Source organism: Pseudophryne corroboree, chromosome 5 (genome assembly GCF_028390025.1).
Source record: "Pseudophryne corroboree isolate aPseCor3 chromosome 5, aPseCor3.hap2, whole genome shotgun sequence".
Taxonomy (NCBI): domain Eukaryota; kingdom Metazoa; phylum Chordata; class Amphibia; order Anura; family Myobatrachidae; genus Pseudophryne; species Pseudophryne corroboree.
The window spans coordinates 604,539,202-604,556,522 of NC_086448.1; the positions used below are offsets into that span (position 1 = coordinate 604,539,202).

A 17,321-nucleotide genomic window follows, 5' to 3' on the forward strand; every position below is an offset into this window, starting at 1 on the left:
CCATTACGCAACTAAATTAGATAGAACTGTAAACCTGAGCGCATGCAAAGTATATGTCATGAGTTCATAAAAGGCAAATAAGGTTTCCAGAAAGATTGTTAGATAAGAAATAACCATACGATCATATGACTTGCCTGACACTAATCTCTGAAGCCCCAACCCTAGTCTTTCAGCCAGAAACCTCTTCCTGTTTTTAGACAAAAAGTCATTACAATGTACATTACATTTACTGGTATTAATAATAGTAAAGAACTGTTACAATAACTCCTGAAAACAGCTGTACAAAAACGTAAAAATAAAACGAAAAAATTAAACATTTATGTACAAAAGAACATTGCCAATACAAACAGCAAATACTACTGCAATAAACTGGCAGAAAGTAACAGAAGATACAATATATACATCTATAAAACTACACATAAATTACAGCACTAAATTATATTGTAGCTTTAAATATGCAGCTAGATGAATTCAGTAAATACTGGGATTATATTCCAAATGTTATGCAGCGTGAGAAAAAGGACCATACAATATCGGTAGGTACTTATCTATCTATATACTGGTGGTGTATACTGACTGTAAGTAGAGCTCCACAAAGAAGTACATAGTATTTTCTTACATACTATACTGGTACACACACATCTTCCTTAGACCTGCACTATTTTCATCAGGCATTCTACAAGTCTGGAAGCAAGCTAAATAACCTACGGTTCCATTTAGGATTTGTAAGGTTCTTCTGATAGCTCCAGGTATATGTACGTACACGTGGTAGGAAGTCAGACTCTTAACAAAAATAATACCAAATTGTTATTAGTAGACAGCATACCATCATTTACCAAAGCCATGATCACAGTTAAAGGAGCTCTCCATCTTCACACAATATTAACTGATTGGATAATAGACGTCTCACTGCGTATTTTCCTAAATGTACTGATTAATCTTTATCAATCAGTTATGTGCTTTCTAGCTTTGGTGTTCTAAAATCAGTTAGGGGGTTTGAGTCATACCCCTTTCAGACATAAGACAAAAACCTGGATGTTTTTACCCGAACACACATCGACCCCGTTCCAGCTTATGTCTGAAAGGGCCTACCCAGGATGACAGTCCTAGGTCCTGTGACCATGCAACCAACCAGGGTTATGCCGGGACTATCAACCTGGGTCAGTGCCCTGGCTCGTGTCTGAAAGGTGTGACCTGCCAATAAGGTATGACCCATGCCTTATTGGCGGGGGGACAGTAGCACCTGGAAATTACATCATCTCCAAGTGCTCCCTATAAGCTCGAAGACCCAGGTCTGGTTAGAAGGGTGACAACCCGGGCAATCACCCATGTGTGAATGGGGACAAGTACAGAAAAACTCGGTTTCTACCCATTTTCAGTGTCCCGGGTCTAAGTTGGCAGAAAGCAGAGGGTTTTATATCTGAAATGGGTATCAATATCCATGGCTTCCGTGCCCTGTACATTCCACTCATTTTGTGTGATATCTTCATGAATGAAGTTCAATTAGAAACAGCAAATCATGGTTGTCGACAGTTCATTCTGCAGTGTGCAACCTACGTGAAGTGCATGAAAAAGTAGGGAAATAATCCTGTACCTCTGAAAAAGTGGCAAACACAGTAGGAAAGCGGGACAGTGTAGAAACATATGAGTGCCCATGAGCAAAGTGGTTTGTTTTGGGAATTTATAAATGATGGAAAAATTAAAGCCAGCAACTGTTTTTCAACAAAATCCACATTAACTCCCATTGAGACCTATCGGGCTTTATAACAGCTGCATTAACAGCGATTGAAACAAAAATCTCCGGATGAAAAGCATATAAGATAGATTGATAGAAAACACAATGTATTTAGATAAGTTAAAGAAGAATACTTATAAGTCAATGGAGGCGATCTAATTTTTTTAATGGGCACCTGACTGTGCAATTCATTTGTTGGTCCAACTGGGCATAAGTGCCACAGGCACCCACATTTCTGCTCACAGCCTCCTTAGATGGTAGGCAGTAATGTGTGAAAGGTCTGGCTTTTGGGTGCCCAAATGGTACTTTTCCTGATGTGTTTAACTGATTTGTGCGGCTATACCCTGTGCATTTTGGTGTGATAATCAATGCACGCTCAAAACAACTGAATATGCCAGACACCTAGAAATTATCGTCACCCCAAAAAAAAAAAACCCGCACCCAAGAGCTCAAAGTCACCTAAAGGTCCACAATCCCTTTAAGAATGTCTAGTGTAGATCTCAGTGAATAGTACATGCTAGGCATTCAGAGCCACCCATGTGCGTTCTACATAAGACTTCATGCAATGCCCATTCAATGGTAATACTATTCTTACTCCTGCTTAACCAGAGCAGATGAAGGGCTGTGTACGCTGTTGTAGATTAAAGCTTGCAGGCAAAATTCCAGAGTTTTGTCTGCTGTATCTATGCTGTTGGTTCTTTGCAGTAGTCATTGTTTAATATTGTTTTCCAGAGCATGTAAAACATGACAGGAAAAAGCTGCACTCTGCGATAACAACCACTGAAATAAAGCACAGATCAGCAAGATCCATACACCTGTGTTTTCATATGTATTTGCTACACTCTATCTTCTGTTCAAAAGCCAAGAACAATATTTTCTTCATTCATCCAATTCAAGATAGAAATCGAACTTTTACAAGAAGTAGTCTGATAACTAAATAGTCTAAAGCTTATGTTCCCACAAGATTTAAGTTCCCATAACCTGCCCTAGAGAAGTTCACTACATGTCAAGTGTTTAAATGGGTCTATTCAATGGGAATTTAAACCTACTTAACCATTTCAATGAACTTCATACCAACCAAGCAATCAGGCTTTAATAGCCTGGCATCATCACCACATGGAGAACCAGTTCCTCCAATAATGCTTAGAATAACAATCTTCAAAAGATGTATTATAAAGTGCAACAGAAAACAGTATGTTCACAAATGTTTCAACGTATTAAAGGTTTAAATCTCTTTTTACATAAAAAAAGACCTGATTACAGAAGAAAAACATAGTTCACAATCTTAAAATCAAGAAAAAATAGTATTACGTTTAGTTACGTTTGACTAAAGTCTGAACACCTTGTTGCATTCATTTTGCTCATATGTGTGTACCCTGTTTATTATCCAATCAGTTCATTGGAATATACACCGCACAGGCAATCAGATTACCAGAATCACATTGGCAGGAGATCTGTCTACTGATCATGTGTGATGGAGTGCTCAGATCACCCATGTAATTGTGTAAGCACAGGGCTGCATGTGACAGGGGCGCAGTCATCATGTGAGGCGTGTAATGCAAACAGAGTTTAATAGAGCAGACAGCACAGCCCAAACAATGATACAAAAGCCCATGTTACAGTGAGGTGGGAAAATTGTGGTGTCAATCACATACAGATTCATACGATCCAACTAATTTTGATGACACATTAGTTTTTAATACATTTGGGGGGGAAAATAGTCTTATGGTTTCTGAGGTAAAATTGTGGCTGCAGACTACTTGCTAATTGTCATCGCATTTACCATGAATAAAATTTTAGCAGAATTCTTGTAATACAACACAAAGCTGCTTTGTTTCCAACGGCTGTGACATTAGAGGACAAATCCTTTAATTTGTATTTTTATTGTGTATAAAGTTATTTTGTCTTTGCTTCACACATGTGGAGGTAGAATAAATGGAGGCAGAAATAGGAGACCACTTACTATTGTGCGCAGTCAATAAGTTGGTATTCATTTGACCTCTCATAGCAGGCCTTCACACCATCATCATCCCAAAGCTTTTGTGCGTGTTCAAAAAACTCCTAAAAGGCAGAAAGAAAGTAATTAAGACACAAACCAATCCTATTTTTAAAATCATTTAATAAAATGACAATCCAATATTTGTTTGACTACTATACCCAGCATTCCTTACTAGTCTAAAATTCTTCAAACTACTGTTGGAGACCAACCAAATGTAATTAATGCTTTGTCCGTAAGACTATGACACGTGCAAGAGGGACTGGCCAGCATATTGGGCCTATTCTTAAGGGGGATACTCACGGAGCGATATTCTAAGTAATCTGACTAGATTGCTTAGAATTTAAGCATTATCGCTCCGTGTGTATCTCCTACAGTGATAGCGATGCGCAGCCCCGCGCATCGCTATCGCTGGTGCAAGATTGGGTGAAATGAGCGCACCCCCCCCCACCCCCCCAGCACACATCGCGTTGTGCTGAGCGGCGAGCGGCCCGTCTATATAGGGTTTTATAGGACTGCTGTAGTTTGTGCAATTAAGAGCATTAGTTTATGTACTTCAGTGTTGTAGACAAAACAATACACAATGGATAGTTCTATATTGTTAGCAACACAGTAATCGACTGTAATACTGGATATCACAACAGTAGTGCATTAGCTAACACTTTGCTGAATATGAATGGCATCTGTACACAGCAGAGTTTCTGCTGTATAGACAAAAAATATTACATTTGCACACTAAACATTGAAAATATATAACCAAATATGAAAACTATCTGCTTAGCCTGGCATTGCCTGCATTTTGTTTTTTTCACTCACCTCTCTCCTTTCTAGCGCTAAGGTATCAGTCTGTCTCTCATTACACATTCTAAGATCTTGGTCACTCTCCTTACTGCACTAAGGGGGTCATTCCGAGTTGATCGCTCGCTAGCTACTTTTAACAGCCATGCAAACGCATAGTCGCCGCCCATGGGGGAGTGTATTTTCACTTTGCAGGAGTGCGAACGCCTGTGCAACAGAGCGGCAGCAAACACATTTTGTGCTAAACAAGGCCAGCCCTGTAGTTACTTATTCTGTGCAATGATTGCTGCGATGTATGACACGGTAATGACGTCAGATACCCGCCCAGCAAACACCCGGCCACGCCTGCGTTTTTCCAAACTCTCCCAGAAAACGGTCAGTTGACACCCATAAACGCCCTCTTCCTGTCAATCTCCTTGCGATCGGCTGTGCGAATGGAATCTTCTCTAGATCCAGTGCAGAGCAGCGATGCTCTTTGTGCCCGTAGGACACGCATGCGCAGTTTTGCCATTTTTTTACCTGATCGCTGCGAAAATCTGCAGCGAGCGATCAACTCGGAATGACCCCCTTAGGTCTTGGTCTCTCTCACTACCTGCGCTAAGGTCTTGGTCTCTGTCTCTCTCTATTTGGGTACGTACAGTCTTATGCTAATGTTTACCCCAGAAATATTCTCTTTAGACTGTCCCTACACAAATTATCTTAATGGCGTTTTTGTGCGATAAATCGCTTACATTGCGCAGTGTGTACCCAGGATTGCGCGCTGCCACAGTCACATGCGACAGATGCTTGGATTGATGTGCTTGCACATTAAACCCAGCGTCTGTCATTAGCGTCCTGTGTGATGTTACTGAAGGACGGAACAGGGAGGGTCATTCAGACCTGATTGCACTCTGCAGTTTTTCATAGCGCAGTGATCAGGTCACTACTGGGCATGCGTATGCACTGCAATGCGCATCGTACGGATACAAAGCGGATCGTTGCTGGGCGATGGATTTAACAAAGAATCCATTCGCACAGCCAATCGCGAGGAAATTGACAGGAAGAAGGCATTTATGGGTGTCAACTGACCGTTTTCTGGAGTGTTTGGAAAAACGCAGGCGTGTCCAAGCGTTTGCAGGGCGGGTGTCTGACGTCAATTTCGGAACCGGACAGGCTGAAGTGATCGCAAGGGCTGAGTAAGTTCTGAGCTACTCAAACTGCACAAACTATTTTTGTACTGCTCGGCTGCATGTGCGATCGCGCCCTTGGACAGCAAATATACACTCCCCAGTGGGCGGCCACAATGCGTTCGCACGGCTGCAAAAAGTAGCTAGCGAGCTATCAACTTGGAATGAACCCCATGGTCGTTTCGTCCTTCATTAACATCGCCCCAGTGTGTACAGGCGTTCTGGGCTGACGGGGATTAGTTCGGACATAGGTCCAGTGTGTACCCAGCTTTACTGTAAGTTTCTTTGTCCTTATACTACTGTATTCTCTCCATTGGCAGTACGGATGGTGTAATGGTTAGCATTACTGCATCACAGAACAGAGATAATGGGATTAATTCCCACCATGACCCTGACTGTGTGGAGTTTGTATATTCTCCCTATACTTGCATGGGTTTCCTCCAGGTACTCCAGTTTTCTCCCACAATCTAAACATATACTGTAGGTTTATTGACTCCCAACAAAACAAACCCTAGTGTATAAGTGTGTGCATGTACATGGGCAGACTAAATGGGCCAAGTGGTTCTTATCTGCCGTCAAAATTCTATGGGCCTGATGTAATGCAATGCAAGACAGCCTTGCCTTGTATACGGATTGCCGCTTAAAAAAAACGTATGAGTTCAGCCGGAACCTTGGAGCTCCAGTCGTCTCGCACTCCATTACATCCAGTCCCATACTTCTATGTTCCCATAAGAAGCCCTGTCAGTCTCTGTGCAATCCTTTCACTGAGCATCAGTTTTCTCCCTTTTCTATTCACCTCATGTGTCATTATTGTTTGGTTATGCAGCTTTTTACACTTTCCTCTTTCTTTCTGATCTTGTTTTTAATTTACTCTCCTCAGACATTTTACTCCAATCTTAGGTACCTCCCTTTCTCTTTTGCCAACTGTCACTTTCTGCCTTTCTAAGCACAAATCTTGTTATCCTTTACTTATTTTCTATTCCGACTCTTCTCTTAACAGTGTCCCAGGGAGCGTAGCCAAGCTTTCCCATGGGGGTTGACTGTCGGTACCTGTCCGTTGCAGCACCCCAATAACAAAAGCTTGGACACATCCAGCAATTGTGTATAGCAACCATGAACAAATTTATTTGTGTTTGAATATGATTACAATGCTACAAATGGTAAAATAACACCAGCAAGGTGGAAGTTGGAATGCTAATAATAATAATAATAATAATAATAATATGCTAATAAAAAAAGAACACACACAATCCCTTTGATAAAAAAATAAGTCTAAAAATCATATGCATAGCCAGTGCTAAATGGGAACAAAAAGGAACTTGGCTGTAATAACATTAGTGCATACTGTATACTGGTGTGTATTAACCGCACCACACATGCTGAGAATTTAAGTGCAATAAAGAATGAGAAGCCTTAGTCACTCAGTGCATCTAATGTGGTCACTTCTGCATAGCTTTTTGTTTTGATCTTAAGAACCACAACAATTCAGTTTTTATTGATCATTTGTTTAATAACAAAAAAAAAAAACATTTACCATGGAAAACATCCACTCAGTTGTCGGTGCTAGTTTGACATCACTTCTAATTTTGGATATAATTTTCTCTTTTTATTCATTTTGTTTTTGTTTGTAAATCAAATCAAAAGATGAGCTTTAGCTGAATATAGTTGAACAAAACACAGTGGAGTTGGGATATTTTTATAGTTGACGCTTACTTAGGCCTTGGATAACTAATGTACCGTAAGTCAGTAGGAGACAGATCTGAGGTCACTAGATCAAACAAGTATATCAGGACATACTGTATCTGAAACACACGTGACGCATGGACAGCGAGCATGCAGTATGTATGTCTGCTAATTGCAGCAGAGTATGTGTAATTCCATGTCATGTCAGGGTTACACACATTGGCCCTCATTCCGAGTTGTTCGCTCGCTAGCTGCTTTTAGCAGCATTGCACACGCTAGGCCGCCGCTCTCTGGGAGTGTATCTTAGCTTAACAGAATTGCAAACGAAAGATTAGCAGAACGGCTACTAAATAATTCCCTGCAGCTTCTGAGTAGCTCCAGACCTACTCCTAGATTGCGATCACCTCAGTCCGTTTAGTTCCTGGTTTGACGTCCCAAACACGCCCTGCGTTCGGCCAGCCACTCCCCCTTTTCTCCAGCCACTCCTGCGTTTTTACCTGGCACGCCTGCGTTTTTTAGCACACTCCCTGAAAACGGCCAGTTTCCGCCCAGAAACATCCACTTCCTGTCAATCACACTACGATCACTCGAGCGTTGGAAAAACGTAGCTCGAGCTTGTGTAAATCTACAAAGTTTTGTGTTAAATTACTTAGCGCATGCGCGCTGCGTACCATGCGCATTTTCCACCTAATCGCTGCGTTGCGAAAAAAACGGCAACGAGCGAACAACTCGGAATGACCACCATTGGACCTATTTCAGACCTGATCACAGCAGCAAAATTATTCTCTAATGGGCAAAACCATGTGCACTGCAGGTGTGGCAGACATAATATGTGCAGAGAGAGTTAGATTTGGGTGGGTTATATTGTTTCTGTGCAGGGTAAATACTGACTGCTTTATTTTTACACTGCAATTTAGATTTCAGTTTGAACACACCCAACCCAAATCTAACTCTCTCTGCACATGTTATATCTGCCCCCCCCCCCCCCCCCCCCACTTCCACCCTTCCTGCAGTGCACATGATTTTGCCCATTAGAGAACAATTTTGCTGCTGCGACCAGGTCTGAATTAGGCCCATTATACAAACCACATCAGGGATCAGAAAACACACAAAGCAGTAAAATGATCAGTCTCCCCACTGTCTTCCAAACTGCAATTCATAACCTTACATGTTCAGATACTGCCTTTATAATGTACAAAATATCTAAAAAAACAACATAGGATGGAGTGCTAGAACTCTATTTAGCTCACTGGATACTGTAGTTTGCCTTGTTTACAATGAATACACTGATCTCACCAAAGAGGGGCATTGAGGAGGAATACTGTGAAATCAGCAGGGCTATTTTTGGCTCCTGGTCATGCTTACAGAGATTAGCAGTTTCTATTGTGCTAGTTTAATAGTTTGCACATAATGTTTTATTTACAGCTAAATGTGCTAACGTAAAAGTGTATTTTCAGCCATGCTAAATATACAGTCATTTCATAACACATTTTCCATTGGACTTGAAAACAGAAAAAAAAAAAGTTGACCACTAAATCTACCATACAGATGGCTCTGTGAAATCCTTCATGGAACATTCATACGAATAAACATTACTTCATAATGGCAATTGAGGCACAATACAGGTTGAGTATCCCATATCCAAATATTCCGAAATACGGAATATTCCGAAATACGGACCTTTTTGACTGAGACTGAGATAGTGAAACCTTTGTTTTTTGATTGCTCAATGTATACAAACTTTGTTTAATACACAAAGTTATTAAAAATAAGAATTTACTTACCGATAATTCTATTTCTCGGAGTCCGTAGTGGATGCTGGGGTTCCTGAAAGGACCATGGGGAATAGCGGCTCCGCAGGAGACAGGGCACAAAAGTAAAGCTTTTACAGGTCAGGTGGTGTGTACTGGCTCCTCCCCCTATGACCCTCCTCCAGACTCCAGTTAGGTACTGTGCCCGGACGAGCGTACACAATAAGGGAGGATTTTGAATCCCGGGTAAGACTCATACCAGCCACACCAATCACACCGTACAACTTGTGATCTAAACCCAGTTAACAGTATGATAACAGAGGAGCCTCTGAAAGATGGCTTCCTAAACAATAACCCGAATTAGTTAACAATAACTATGTACAAGTATTGCAGATAATCCGCACTTGGGATGGGCGCCCAGCATCCACTACGGACTCCGAGAAATAGAATTATCGGTAAGTAAATTCTTATTTTCTCTATCGTCCTAAGTGGATGCTGGGGTTCCTGAAAGGACCATGGGGATTATACCAAAGCTCCCAAACGGGCGGGAGAGTGCGGATGACTCTGCAGCACCGAATGAGAGAACTCCAGGTCCTCCTTTGCCAGGGTATCAAATTTGTAAAAATTTACAAACGTGTTCTCCCCTGACCACGTAGCTGCTCGGCAGAGTTGTAATGCCGAGACCCCTCGGGCAGCCGCCCAAGATGAGCCCACCTTCCTTGCGGAATGGGCCTTAACAGATTTAGGCTGTGGCAGGCCTGCCACAGAATGTACAAGTTGAATTTTGTTACAAATCCAACGAGCAATCGACTGCTTAGAAGCAGGTGCACCCAACTTGTTGGGTGCATACAGTATAAACAGCGAGTCAGATTTTCTGACTCCAGCCGTCCTTTAAATGTATATTTTTAAGGCTCTGACAACGTCCAACAACTTGGAGTCCTTCAAGTCGTCTGTAGCCGCAGGCACTACAATAGGCTGGTTCAGGTGAAACGCTGATACCACCTTAGGGAGAAAATGCGGACGCGTACGCAGCTCTGCCCTATGTCGAATGGAAAATTAAATAAGGGCTTTTATAAAACAAAGCCGCCAGTTCAGATACTCTCCCGGCCGAAGCCAGGGCCAGTAACATAGTCACTTTCCATGTGAGATATTTCAAATCCACATTCTTTAGTGGTTCAAACCAATTGGATTTGAGGAAATCTAAAACTACATTTAGATCCCACGGTGCCACCTTAGGCACCACAGGAGGCTGTATATGCAGTACTCCTTTGATAAAAATCTGGACCTCAGGGACTGAGGCCAATTATTTTTGGAAGAATATTGATAGGGCCGAAATTTGAACCTTAATAGATCCCAATTTGAGACCCATAGACAATCCTGATTGCAGGAAATGTAGGAAAACGACCCAGTTGAAATTCCTCCATCGGAGCACTCCGCTGCTCGCACCACGCAACATATTTTCGCCAAATACGGCGATAATGCTTCGCGGTGACTTCCTTCCTTGCCTTTATCAAGGTAGGAATGACTTCTTCTGGAATGCCTTTTCCTTTTAGGATCTGGCATTCAAACGCCATGCCGTCAAACGCAGCCGCGGTAAGTCTTGAAAAAGACAAGTACCCTGCTGAAGCAGGTCCCTTCTCAGAAGTAGAGGCCACGGATCGTCCGTGACCATCTCTTGAAGTTCCGGGTACCAAGTCCTTCTTGGCCAATCCGGAGCCACTAGTCTTACTCCTCTTTGCCGTATAATCCTCAATACCTTTGGTATGAGAGGCAGAGGAGGAAACACATATACCGACTGGTACACCCAAGGTGTTACCAGCGCGTCCACAGCTATTGCCTGCGGATCTCTTGACCTGGCGCAATACCTGTCCAGTGTTTTGTTGAGGCGAGACGCCATCATGTCCACCATTGGTTTTACCCAACGGTTTAATAGCATGTGGAAAACTTCTGGATGAAGTCCCCACTCTCCCGGGTGAAGGTCGTGTCTGCTGAGGAAGTCTGCTTCCCAGTTGTCCACGCCCGGGATGAATACTGCTGACAGTGCTATCACGTGATTCTCCGCCCAGCGAAGGATCCTGGCAGCTTCTGCCATTGCCCTCCTGCTTCTTGTGCCGCCCTGTCTGTTTACATGGGCGACTGCCGTGATGTTGTCCGACTGGATCAACACCGGTCTTCCTTGAAGCAGAGGTTCCGCCTGGCTTAGAGCATTGTAGATTGCTCTTAGTTCCAGAATGCTTATGTGAAGAGACTTTTTCAGGCTCGACCACACTCCCTGGAAATTTCTTCCCTGTGTGACTGCTCCCCAGCCTCTCAGGCTGGCCTCCGTGGTCACCAGGATCCAATCCTGCATGCCGAATCTGCGGCCCTCCAATAGATGAGCCTCCTGCAACCACCACAGAAGGGATACCCTTGTCCTCGGCGACAGGGTTATCCGCAGGTGCATCTGAAGATGCGACCCTGACCATTTGTCCAACAGATCCCTTTGCATGGAATCCGCCGAAAGGGATTGCTTCGTAAGAAGCTACCATTTTTTCCCAGGACTCTTGTGCATTGATGTACAGACACCTTTCCTGGTTTTAGGAGGTTCCTGACCAGGTCAGATAACTCCTTGGCTTTTTCTTCGGGAAGAAAAACCTTTTTCTGAACTGTGTCCAGAATCATCCCCAGGAACAGCAGACGAGTTGTCGGCATTAATTGGGATTTTGGAATATTCAGAATCCATCCGTGCTGCTTTAGCACCTCTTGAGATAGTGCTAAACCCATCTCTAGCTGTTCTCTGGACCTTGCCCTTATTAGGAGATCGTCCAAGTATGGGATAATTAATACGCCTTTTCTTCGAAGAAGAAATATTATCTCGGCCATTACCTTTGTAAAGACCCGAGGTGCCGTGGACAAACCAAACGGCAGCGTCTGAAACTGATAGTGACAGTTTTGTACAACGAAACTGAGGTACCCCTGGTGTGAGGGGTAATTGGAACGTGGAGATACGCATCCTTGATGTCCAAGGATACCATAAAGTCCCCTTCTTCCAGGTTCGCTATCACTGCTCTGAGTGACTCCATCTTGAACTTGAACTTCTTTATGTACAGGTTCAAGGACTTCAGATTTAGAATAGGCCTTACCGAGCCATCCGGCTTCGGTACCACAAAAAGAGTGGAATAATACCCCTTCCCTTGTTGTAGAAGAGGTACCTTGACTATCACCTGCTGAGAATACAGCTTGTGAATGGCTTCCAAAACCGTCTCCCTTTCTGAGGGGGACGTTGGTAAAGCAGACTTCAGGAAACGGCGAGGTGGCTCTGTCTCTAATTTCAACCTGTACCCCTGAGATATTATCTGCAGGATCCAGGGATTTACCTGCGAGTGAGCCCACTGCGCGCTGTAATTCTTGAGACGACCGCCTACCGCCCCCGAGTCCGCTTGCGAAGCCCCATCGTCATGCTGAGGCTTTTGTAGAAGCCGGGGAGGGCTTCTGTTCCTGGGAAGGAGCTGCCTGTTGCTGTCTCTTCCCTCGTCCTCTGCCTCGTGGCAGATATGAATAGCCCTTTGCTCTCTTATTTTTAAAGGAACGAAAGGGCTACGGTTGAAAGGTCGGTGCCTTTTTCAGTTGGGGAGTGACTTGAGGTAGAAAGGTGGATTTCCCGGCCGTAGCCGTGGCCACCAAATCCGATAGACCGACCCCCAAATAACTCCTCTACGCATCGCCTGTCCACTGTCGTGTCCATAAAGCTCTTCTGGCCGAAATGGACATAGCACTTACCCGTGATGCCAGTGTGCAGATATCTCTCTGTGCATCACGCATATAAAGAAATGCATCCTTTATTTGTTCTAACGACAGTAAAATATTGTCCCTGTCCAGGGTATCAATATTTTCGATCAGGGACTCTGACCAAACTACCCCAGCACTGCACATCCAGGCAGTCGCAATAGCTGGTCGTAGTATAACACCTGCATGTGTGTATATACCTTTTTGGATATTTTCCATCCTCCTATCTGATGGATCTTTAAGTGCGGCCGTCTCAGGAGAGGGTAACGCCACTTGTTTTGATGAGCGTGTTAGCGCTTTGTCCACCCTAGGAGGTGTTTCCCAGCGCTCCCTAACCTCTGGCGGGAAAGGGTATAAAGCCAATAACTTCTTTGAAATTAGCAGTTTTTTATCGGGGCACCCCACGCTTCATCACACACGTCATTTAATTCTTCTGATTCGGTAAAAACTACTGGTAGTTTTTTCACACCCCACATAATACCCTGTTTAGTGGTACCTGTAGTATCAGCTAAATGTAACATCTCCTTTATTGCCAAAATCATATAACGTGTGGCCCTACTGGAAAATACGGTTGATTCGTCACCTTCACCACCGGAATCAGTGCCTGTGTCTGGGTCTGTGTCGACCGACTGAGGCAAGGGGCGTTTTACAGCCCCTGACGGTGTTTGAGGCGCCTGGACAGGCACTAATTGAGTGTCCGGCCGCCTCATGTCGGCAAACGACTGCTTAAGCGAGTTGACGCTATCCCGTAATTCCACAAATAAAGGCATCCATTCTGGTGTCGACCCCCTAGAAGGTGACATCCTCATATTTGGCAATTGCTCCGCCTCCACACCAATAACGTCCTCATACATGTCGACACACACGTACCGACACACAGCAGACACACAGGGAATGCTCTATACGAAGACAGGACCCACTAGCCCTTTGGGGAGACAGAGGGAGAGTCTGCCAGCACACACCAAAAAGCGCTATATATGACAGGGATAGCCTTATGATTAAGTGCTCCCTTATAGCTGCTTTTATATTAATATATTGCCATTTATTTTGCCCCCCCTCTCTGTTATACCCTGTTTCTGTAGTGCAGTGCAGGGGAGAGACCTGGGAGCCTTCCTGACCAGCGGAGCTGTGACAGAAAATGGCGCCGTGTGCTGAGGAGATAGGCCCCGCCCCTTTTCCGGCGGGCTCGTCTCCCGCTATTTAGTACATTTAGGCAGGGGTAAATATCTCCATATAGCCTCTGGGGCTATATGTGAGGTATTTTTAGCCTTTTTAAAGGTTTTCATTTGCCTCCCAGGGCGCCCCCCCCCCCAGCGCCCTGCACCCTCAGTGACTGCCGTGTGAAGTGTGCTGAGAGGAAAATGGCGCACAGCTGCAGTGCTGTGCGCTACCTTAAGAAGACTGCAGGAGTCTTCAGCCGCCGATTCTGGACCTCTTCTTGCTTCAGCATCTGTGAGGGGGCCGGCGGCGTGGCTCCGGTGACCATCCAGGCTGTACCTGTGATCGTCCCTCTGGAGCTTCATGTCCAGTAGCCAAGAAGCCAATCCATCCTGCACGCAGGTGAGTTCACTTCTTCTCCCCTCTGTCCCTCGTTGCAGTGATCCTGTTGCCAGCAGGAATCACTGTAAAATAAAAAACCTAAGCTAAACTCTCTAAGCAGCTCTTTATGAGAGCCACCTAGAATTGCACCCTTCTCGGCCGGGCACAAAAATCTAACTGGAGTCTGGAGGAGGGTCATAGGGGGAGGAGCCAGTACACACCACCTGACCTGTAAAAGCTTTACTTTTGTGCCCTGTCTCCTGCGGAGCCGCTATTCCCCATGGTCCTTTCAGGAACCCCAGCATCCACTTAGGACGATAGAGAAAATATTGTATTAAATGACCTTCAGGCTGTGTGTATAAGTTGTATATGAATCATAAATGAATTGTGTGAATGTAGACACACTTTGTTTAAAGCACAAAGTTACAAAAAATATTGGCTAAATGACCTTCCTGCTGTGTGTATAAGGTGTATATGAAACATAAATGCGTTCTGTGCTTAGATTTAGGTCCCATCACAATGATATCTCATTATGGTATCTAATTATTCCAAAATACGGAAAAATCCGATATCCAAAATACTTCTGGTCCCAAGCATTTTGGATAAGGGATACTCAACCTGTATAACACAATTCGTCCGTTTTAATTGGAATCTACATACTATATTAATCTTTAGTGGTGTGATGTTCCATTTAGAATGTACTAAAATCGAAAAGGTAAATACACAACAAAATCCCTCCCCGCAAAAACAGCATGGTAGCACAGTGTTAGTGTTGCTTTCTGGCAGTGCCGCAACACTGGGTTCATAGTTTACTGAACACAACACTGAGCTCTGCACAAACAAAATCGTTTATTGTCAGACAGCCTGCCCTGGCACTTCATGAAAGTTCATATCAGGTCAGAGGGAAAAACAGGAGAGCTAGAAAAGTCACCAGGAATGTTCTTAAGTTTGTACAACGTTCCAATGTGCCTCTTAACTTCAAAGGAGAACATTTGTGAGGCCTGGCACACTGGAGAAGGGTGCTGTAGACAATCACATTCTCACAATTTGTCTAGAACATTTATTAGAAAATGTGAGCAAATATCCGAGTGCTATTGGCTATAATACCAGTCTCGTAAGCGTTACTACTGTTGAAGATGATGCACTGACATATTACTGATGGATAAAACTTATTATTCACAGTAAGGTATTAATCTAACACTGTGCCTTATCTGTTATTCAAGAACTGGATATCCTGCACAGGAATAGATCCAGTGTAAACAAATAGGTATACAAACTATAACTTAATACCAGCTGTGCGATAGGCAATGAAAAATGAGTTTAGGTTGGTGGTGCTCCCTTTGTTCTTTGATAAGTGTAGTACTTAGGTTTGGTTTTCGTATGGACCCAAAGAACTAAAAGAAGAAAACTATTTGGGGCACTACTGATTTATATGAAATACTAGTCATACTAAAACATAACTTTTATTACTAGTTTAAATAATATATGCGGGAAACACAAAAAAAACAATTTAACAAACATTGGGGGTGAATCAATTCAGAGCAAATTTGCGTTCAGTAATCTGACAGTCACTGCATTAGTCAATAAAATGTGTAGACAATAAAATGGGATTTTAATTACCTACCGGTAAATCCTTTTCTCGTAGTCCGTAGAGGATACTGGGGTCCATTTAGTACCATGGGGTAAAGACTGGTCCACTAGGAGCCATGGGCACTTTAAGAATTTTATAGTCTGGGCTGGCTCCTCCCTTTATGCCCCTCCTACCAGATTCAGTCAAGGAAACTGTGCCCGAGGAGATGGACATACTTTGAGAGAAGGATATAAAAGGATAGTGGTGAGATACACACCAGCTCACACATAACAAGAGGAAAGCCAAGCTAACCAAACTTGAAACAGGAACAGCAACGGCTGAACCAACATTACTTAACCAAGTAACAGTTCAGGAAGAACGAAGCACTGGGCGAGCGCCCAGTATCCTCTACGGACTACGAGAAAAGGATTTACCGGTAGGTAATTAAAATCCTATTTTCTCTTACGTCCTAGAGGATACTGGGGTCCATTTAGTACCATGGGGATGTACCAAACCTCCCAACCCGGATGGGAGAGTGCTGAGGTTCCTGCAGAACTGTGACTAAACTGAAGGTGCTCAGAGGCCAAAGTATCGAACTTGTAGAACTTGGCAAACGTGTTCGAACCTGACCAAGAAGCTGCTTGGCAGAGCTGTAAAGCCGAGACACCTCGGGCAGCCGCCCAGGAAGAACCCACTGACCTAGTAGAGTGGGCATGAACATATTTTGAACATGGCAAACTTACCGTGGAATAAGCATGCCGGATAGTAAGTCTGATCCAGCGTGCAATTGTCTGCTTTGAAGCAGGACACCCAATCTTATTGGGATCATAAAGAACAAACAGCAAGTCCATCTTTCTGTGATGAGCTGTTCTTTTCACATACACCTTCAAAGCCCTCATGACATCCAAAGACTTTGAAGTAGCAGAGGTGTCGGTGACAACCGGGGCCACAATAGGTTGGTTGATGTGAAACGCACCACCTTAGAAAGAAATTGCTGATGAGTTCTGAGTTCAGCTCTGTCCTCATGAAAAATTAAATAGGGACTTTTGTGATACAAAGCCCCAGCTCCGACACACGTATTGCTGAAGCAAAGGCCAACAGTGTGACTGTCTTCCACGTAATACATTTTACGTCGACCTCCTGTAACAGCTCAAACCAGTCCGATTCGAGGAAATGCAGCACCACATTGAGATCCCAATGTACCGTGGGAGGCAAAAAGGGAGGTTGGATGTGCAGAACACCTTTCAAGAACGTCTAGACCTCAGGGAGAGATGCCAATTGTTTGTGAAGGCAAATGGACAAGGCCGAAATCTGGACT

At 43.8% G+C, this 17,321-nt stretch overlaps 1 protein-coding gene across 3 annotated transcripts in view; it reads right to left on the minus strand.

Moving 5' to 3' along the window:
• Positions 1-17,321, minus strand: part of GNAL (G protein subunit alpha L) — a 491,912-nt gene that overhangs the window by 99,592 nt on the left and 374,999 nt on the right. For all 3 annotated transcript variants that reach the window (XM_063923437.1, XM_063923440.1, XM_063923439.1), the window contains exon 5: positions 3,699-3,796. In XM_063923437.1, the coding sequence (XP_063779507.1) occupies positions 3,699-3,796 (98 nt within the window). The remainder of the gene's footprint in view (positions 1-3,698; positions 3,797-17,321) is intronic.